Source organism: Drosophila busckii, chromosome 2R (assembly GCF_011750605.1).
Source record: "Drosophila busckii strain San Diego stock center, stock number 13000-0081.31 chromosome 2R, ASM1175060v1, whole genome shotgun sequence".
Classification (NCBI taxonomy): Eukaryota; Metazoa; Arthropoda; class Insecta; order Diptera; family Drosophilidae; genus Drosophila; species Drosophila busckii.
Genome location: NC_046605.1, coordinates 14,884,933 through 14,892,039, shown reverse-complemented (window position 1 = coordinate 14,892,039; position 7,107 = coordinate 14,884,933). Strand labels below are relative to the sequence as shown.

The window sequence follows — 7,107 nt, the reverse complement described above, 5'->3', positions numbered from 1 at the left end:
ACTACAGTCGGCGGTGGCGCCACAACGCTCGGCGCATCTTGTTTATGGCACATAACTAATATGCTCTAAAATAAGTGAGAATCTGCAACGATTTTGGCAACTTACGTTTTAAAAACACATTTCTGTGGCTCTGTCGCTCCTTCTTGCAAAAGGATGTGCGATAAATGCTGCAGCCAATGTCGGGTGGGAGGGTTGGTAATAGTAATGAGAGAATTATGTCCACACAAAGTGCATAAGCAGTAGAAATGAAGCAAAATATAACGACTGTTGGGCGATAAACATGAAATATTTATTCACTTGCTTATACACGAATATGAAAACAAAGGTATGAGCTGAAACGACTTTGATATACACTTTATTACAAATATATGAGCATAAATTAGACAACCAATTGAGAAATTAATCCTAAATCTGAGGGAGAATTTGATATAAGGAGATAGGCTTTAAAATATGTAGGGACTTTAATATACACTTTGTTTCAAATAATGAGCTTAAATTTTAGTTGACTAAATTAAATAACAAATTAACCAATTAATACTAAATATAAGGGAGAATTTTTAGAAGTGATTTGTACGAATTAGATATAAGGCTTAAAATATGTAGGGAATGTTGGGTCGATTTTTTATATTATAAATATACTTAACTTATAATATATACTTAACTAAGATAATGTACATAATTTTAATACCATGGGGTTTCAAATATCGGCTGGGTTAAAACGACGTGGACAAACACATTTCCAACAAAATTAAATTGAGTTTCAATACTGTTAATTCTAAAATCATAATCTAAACAACTTAATACCCTTTTCTATTTCATCTAAAAAATAAGAGCAAAAGTCGTACAAATATAAATTATGAACAACTTAACTTTTAACTTTGAGAATTGCACAAAGTTTTAAAATTTTAGGCTACAAATTATGAGAACGATTTTGAATTATGAAAAGCTGGGAAAAACACGAAAATTGTTTTAAATATCAATACTATAGGCTTCAATATGAATTAGAATTGTGATTATGTGTGAAAAAAAAATCTAATAAAACAATTACTGTATATAAATATATATATATATATAGGCTTCAAAATAAAATAGAAGTGTGATTATGTAGGAAAAAATCTAGTTTAACAATTACTTTATACAAATTTAAATATAAATATTAAAAATTATTTCTTTAGAGCATGCAAAACCCTTAAATTCCCACAATAATAAATATGTAAGCATTTAATAAAATATAAATTATTAAAATTAAACTATTACAGTTAGTAAATATTAACAGACATAAAAACATTTTTTGTGCTGTAAACAAGTTGAAAGAAGTTTGTGACTTCAAGGGGCGCGAAACAAGCAATTCAACTCCCCCTCCCCCACTGCTGTTAAATACTTGTCATAACTTTTGTGAAAAACTATGCACTTCACTCAATTCCACACAAATATGTTTGGTTGTTATTTTTCGCCCAAACTCGTCTCGTCGCTCTCAGCGAAATATTTGTAAGCAACTTTTGCTGGCGATTTCCGTTGTCTGTGCAACTCTTTTTGTCAGTCAGGCAATATGCAACACACACAGACAGACAGAGAGACAGACAGCCCGATGGACTAACAGACAGCGAGACAACACAAAGGACTGGCATTGAATAGTGAGTGGAAAACGCAAACAATTGTAATGACAAAACCAAACTAACCACACTCAGAGCAAAGGGGATGAGTGTTGTATAGAGTGAGGGGGGGCGGGGCGAGAGGCAACGGCAAGTTAGATCGGAAAAGATGCTTAGAGATGGATGGGCCAGCAACGAGTTTTCATGCGACAATAGCTGGCGTACAGTGGGAATATAAAAATCTCAGCTGAAATCATTCATGGGCTAACGAAATATGCCACAGCACAGAAGTGAAAGAGAGAGAGAGAGAGAGTGAGTGAAAGAGAGGGGTGAAGGGGAGCAAGGGGCGGGCAAAACAAAAAGCAAAGCATGTTGACAAAAATTGCACACAAATGCGCACAGATTTGAAGGTTTTTGTTAGGGACAATGGTCACAACTACGCACACACACACACAAACACACACACACACACACACATAGATAGAGCGGCGGACTGGGGCGTTTAAATAAAAATCTGATTAATTTCTTTTATGTGCTGTTTGGGTTTTTGTGTCATTGTGTGGCGAGTTGTAAGCAGCAGAGTCGAGCAAAGGTGGCAGGAAGCAAGGATAAAATGGCCAGTGACATGTTTTGTGCGTGGCACACACACACATACACCCATTGTGTGTGTGTATGTGTGTGGCATGTGGCATATGTGTAGCTATGTTGGGCAACATTTCTACTTTTACATGCAGCGCAGCCAGCTGCATGTCAAAGGTTACTTGGGCAACATGCTCGCCCAGCTCAAGCTCAATGTGATTGATATCTTTGGAAGTGCCCCACAACTGTAGCTTGAGATACATTTAAATATCTGCTAAATAGTTTGAAGCCACTCAGAGCTTTTATTATTATGTAAATTCTTCTGTGGCAATTAAGCATACGGAGCATATTTTCTTATTAATTTATTGAGCTATTTTTTTAATGGGCTTTGTTTCTGTTGCTTCTGCGCTAGGCTGGCAAGTTTAATTGTTAATTAGTTTAATGTGCAGAGTGCCAGGCCACATGGCTGGCTACCATTCCATACAAATTATTGTCTGGGGGGCGCTTTTTAAGTGTCGCACAAGTGTCGCCTGCGTTGTATTGTATTTTCTAATTGAGAGTGCGTTGAATTGGAAACCACAGAAATTGTTAGTGTGGTTTGGTCTGTCTGTTAGTTTTGCTCCTACTTCAGCCCACTCTCTGCCTCGCTGCCCATAAAAAAGCGCAGCTAATAATTAAAAGTCAGCCCCACCACGCAAATTGACACAAATGGGCGCAAATTGTATCGAGAGAAATGTCACCCTCGCTGCTGTCTTTTTTTTTTTCTTTACTTCGTTTAGGGCGTGCTAATCATAAAAAGAAATACAACAAGAATTATGAATTTGTTTGGCGTAATTTTACGCGCGTTCAAGACAAGCAAGCGCACAAGCAACTGAAACCCCCGAAAAACACCATGGAAAATTCTTGATTGGGTTTATAAAAAAGCTAAAATGTAGTGAAGTAAGCAGCACTGGGTATACTCTGCATACTCTGGGTATTTACTGCCAGTTGGAAATTATAGATTTACACTCTTGTTAATATTCATTCAATATTAATATTTAAAAATATTTATTCTTTGTATTATAAGGAGCAGAAAATGTAGAAACTGAGCAGCATTCTTTGTCGAATACAGATTAATATTGAAGATGGTTTTTCAAAAATAAACAATATAATATTTAGTATTGATATTTAATATTATTTATTAAATGTGTAAATGTAAACATTGAATTAGATACTAATTAAAAATATTTATAAAGTCAACTGTTAAAATATGAAATTCGAGAATAAATTTTGTATGTTATAATATTCTTATGAAACTTAATACCTTTGAAGATTTTTTTTCCGGGGCCGTAATCATTATAAGTTATATTATATAAATTACACAGTAATTACTGATTATGTTCCAGTTTTTTAAATATTTTTTTTAAAATTATTATTATTTTTGAGTAATTTCATGAAGCTTACACCATAATCATTATTTCTGATAAAAAAAATAGAACTCAAAAAAAAAAAAAGAATATCATTGCTTTTTTATTAGAATTTAAACACTTAATTTCCTTAAGCATATTTTTATAAATACTCACATAATCAATACGACCTTTTAATAGAATTTAGCTCAGAAATAAAGTTGAAATAAAATAATTGTATTAATACTTAGTTAACTACAATACATGTGAACAATGATTGTCATATTATACTTCCTTTAAACAATCAAATGTCGGCTGATTATAAAGTGCGTAATACCCAAATGGGAAGCGTATTTGATTTAAAAAAAAAAAATAAGCGCAGCATTGAAGCAACATTTGCTGAACGCGTTGCTCAGCTGCCAATAATGACCCAATTTGGTGCTAGAAATTTATGTTTATTTGGTTGGCTCGTCGCATTATGTGTACGCTGTGGAGCTTGTTGGCTCTCACATTTTCTTTTGAGCATTTTCCCCAATATTAATATGTATAAAAATTAACGGTGGAACAAACAATCGTTGCGCGCATAACAAGAAAATTACTTTTTAATCTTATGAGTCATTAGCAGCAGCATTCTCAACGGTTGATAAAGCCAAAGAGCAGCGCATCGCATCGATTTGAAATTTTGACTAAGCTGCTGCGCTGCTCTTCGCTGTGTTCACAAGCGGCTGTCAAGCTAATTTTGTGGCCAAGTGTGAACGTTTTGGCATACAAATGAGTGCGTTATGAAGCTGTCAGCTTGCACTAAACTGAGGTGTGACTAGCCGCGATAGCAGCTTGGGTTATGTTCATAAACTTGTAGCTACTTAAAGCTCATCAATTGTGCTTAGTTTGCTTGGCGACTTTCTAAATTTTTGAATGAACTCGAAATGGAACTAATTGAATTTCAGATTTCAGAAGAGCTTAGTAGGCTCGGCTTTGATATTATCATTTTATACAATTTCGATATTGTTGCCGTGGATCGGAGTCGCCGCGCTCGCGCACTAGATTAAGCACAATGACGAGCTCGTCCGACAGGCTGCCCATCTTTCCATCGCGGGCCAACTTGGTCATCATGCAGCAGCGTGTGCTGGCGGCCAAGCGTGGCATGGGCCTGCTCAAGCGCAAACGTGATGCCATCGATCTGAAGCTGCGCGATCTCAATCGTCTAATGGACGAGCGCGAGGAGACGGTGGACAACAAAATACGTTTGGCCATTTTCTCGCTGGCCAAGGCCAATCTGCTGGGCACCGACTTCAAGCCGATGATTGTGTCCGAGAGCAAACCAGGCAGCGCCTACATGCGGCGGCGGCATCAGAAGATTGTGGGCGTGTCCATTAACTCGTTTGAGCTCGAGGTGCATCACCCGGGCGGCTTTCCCTTGGCCGGGCTCAGCTGTGGCGGCGCCCAGGTGCAGAAGGTGCGCGGCTCCTTTGAGGAGGCGCTGCGCGAGATTGTCGAAGTCGCCTCCATGGAGTACATGCTGCGCATGCTGGTGATTGCCTCGCGCCAGACGAACATGCGCGTCAATGCGCTGGACCACGTGGTCATTCCGCGCCTGGTCAAGACACAGAAGTACATCAGCGGCGAGCTGGAGGAGCTGGAGCGCGAGGACTTCTATCGCTTGAAGCGCTCGCAGGCCAAGCAGCTGGAGGCCAAAATCGCCTTCTCCGAGCTGATCAAGACGCGCAACATGACCGAGGAGGAGCTCAACGATTACCTGCGACGCGGTGCATTTCTTCATCCCGTCGCTGATGTCCTCTTCGACGAGGAAGAGTTCAACGCAGAGTCGGTGGAGGGCCGCAGGCGCCAAGTGCGCATTCATTCGCCAGTTGAGATTGCAGAGGAAAGAAAGGAGTTCAGCTTATCGCGACCCAGCAGACGCTTGTCCATCAAGCATAGCCTCACCCACAGAGATTCCCGCCACGATTCCTACTTGCCGGCGGCCAGCTCCTCGGGCATGCAACTCTTCTTGCAACGCGGTGCACAGCGTGATCCCCGCTCCAGTCGTGCCAATCTGCTTGCCCCACCACATTGGCGTCATAGGAATACCTCCTCCTCCTCAGAGGAGGAAGACACTGATCCAGCAACGACCAAACCAAATTAAGTTTCAAATCCACTCAAACCAAACAAAATTTTATGTATGATTGAGAATCAATAATAAATATATAGAGTTTTATGTATTAATAAATATAAAAATAATAACTAAATATAAATATTGCAACGCTTTCAGCCTTTCAGTTCGACCATTTTGGTGAACCCCTAGTTACCCCACTGAGTACTACTGACTGCTTTGCTTACTTGACCGCAAATATAGAATATTGGTATAGGGCGATATCATTGGCAGTGACATATTCACACCGTCTGTAAGTTACTATTATAACTATGACTAGTGAATTTACCATTTTATCCTAAAAGAATACTGAATACTTAAATAGTAACCTCGTATTAGCTAAGGGTTCTTAGGTACGTTTTCGGTTTTAACAAAAATCAACTAATCCATGAAAATGTATACATAAGGCTTCTATTCCTTAATTGAAGTCATTTTTTTTTGAGTTTTTTTTAAGATTTTTGCGGGAGAACTGTTATATTGGCCCTTTACATGTTGTCAATTTTTAATATAAGTGTAAATTTCATTGAGTAAGCCTTCACCGGAACGGACGGGACAGTTCCACATACGTTTAGTAGACAAATTTTCGATGTTTATGTAGCACTAAATATGCTAAAATAAAAGGTTACCGCTAATCCGAAAGTTAAGCAATATGGAGTTTCGTTATAAATCTGCAATGCCTATCGTTGGTGAATTTACTGCTTGCTTACGTCACACAAGCTATCAGTTGATACCAGATTTAGTGTAGGCACATAATACTTTAAAGTTATACAGAAAAATATAAATGTTAAACTTATAAGCAGTTTTTTTTGCCATCAAGCGTGCATACACAGAAAAAAATTCAGGATAAATTGATAAATGAATTGGATTTTTTTAAGCAAAATAAGAAAAAGTTTTTTAATGCCGAATATTCTCAACTTCCATTCGAAGTGGACTATAAAAATGTTAATCAGGCGAACTTTAACTGAGAAAATTTTAAATTTTTATAGTATGTACATAGAATATTTTATTCATCTAATGCGGATATTTCATACTTTTAGTTCTTATATTATGTAAAAGATTATTATTATATTATGTATAAGAATACTTCATTAAGCTTAATCAATTAACGAGTCGAGCAACAACCATCACATGATTTCATTATTCATTAAAGTGGATTAATATACAACTTAACCAAAATATGCTTAAATTATGTTTAAAATACTTTATATATTAGTACTTTCTTTTTCTGTGTGTATTAATATATAATAATAAATAATAATAGTTGCAAGTAACACTAAATTTTATTATTAAACTTTGATAGTATAACTAAGAATATTCCTAATGAATCTTAGCATATTTATGAAATGCAAAGAGTTTGATGAGCATTTTTGTTATTTAATGTTAGGCAAGAGAACGGAGCAAA

At 37.0% G+C, this 7,107-nt stretch overlaps 1 protein-coding gene across 1 annotated transcript; it reads left to right on the top strand.

Moving 5' to 3' along the window:
- The first annotated feature begins 4,507 nt into the window (after nucleotides 1-4,507).
- Nucleotides 4,508-5,761, top strand: LOC108595592 (V-type proton ATPase subunit D 1). Its single transcript, XM_017980854.1, has one exon. It carries the CDS (start codon nucleotides 4,611-4,613, stop codon nucleotides 5,697-5,699), a length of 1,089 nt encoding a protein of 362 aa, XP_017836343.1. The 5' UTR covers nucleotides 4,508-4,610; the 3' UTR covers nucleotides 5,700-5,761.
- The last annotated feature ends 1,346 nt before the right edge of the window (nucleotides 5,762-7,107 follow it).

What these genes read in the sequence shown, in the direction of transcription:
- LOC108595592 (XM_017980854.1), top strand. Translation starts at nt 4,611, where the DNA reads ATGACGAGCTCGTCCGACAGGCTGCCCATCTTTCCATCGCGGGCCAAC.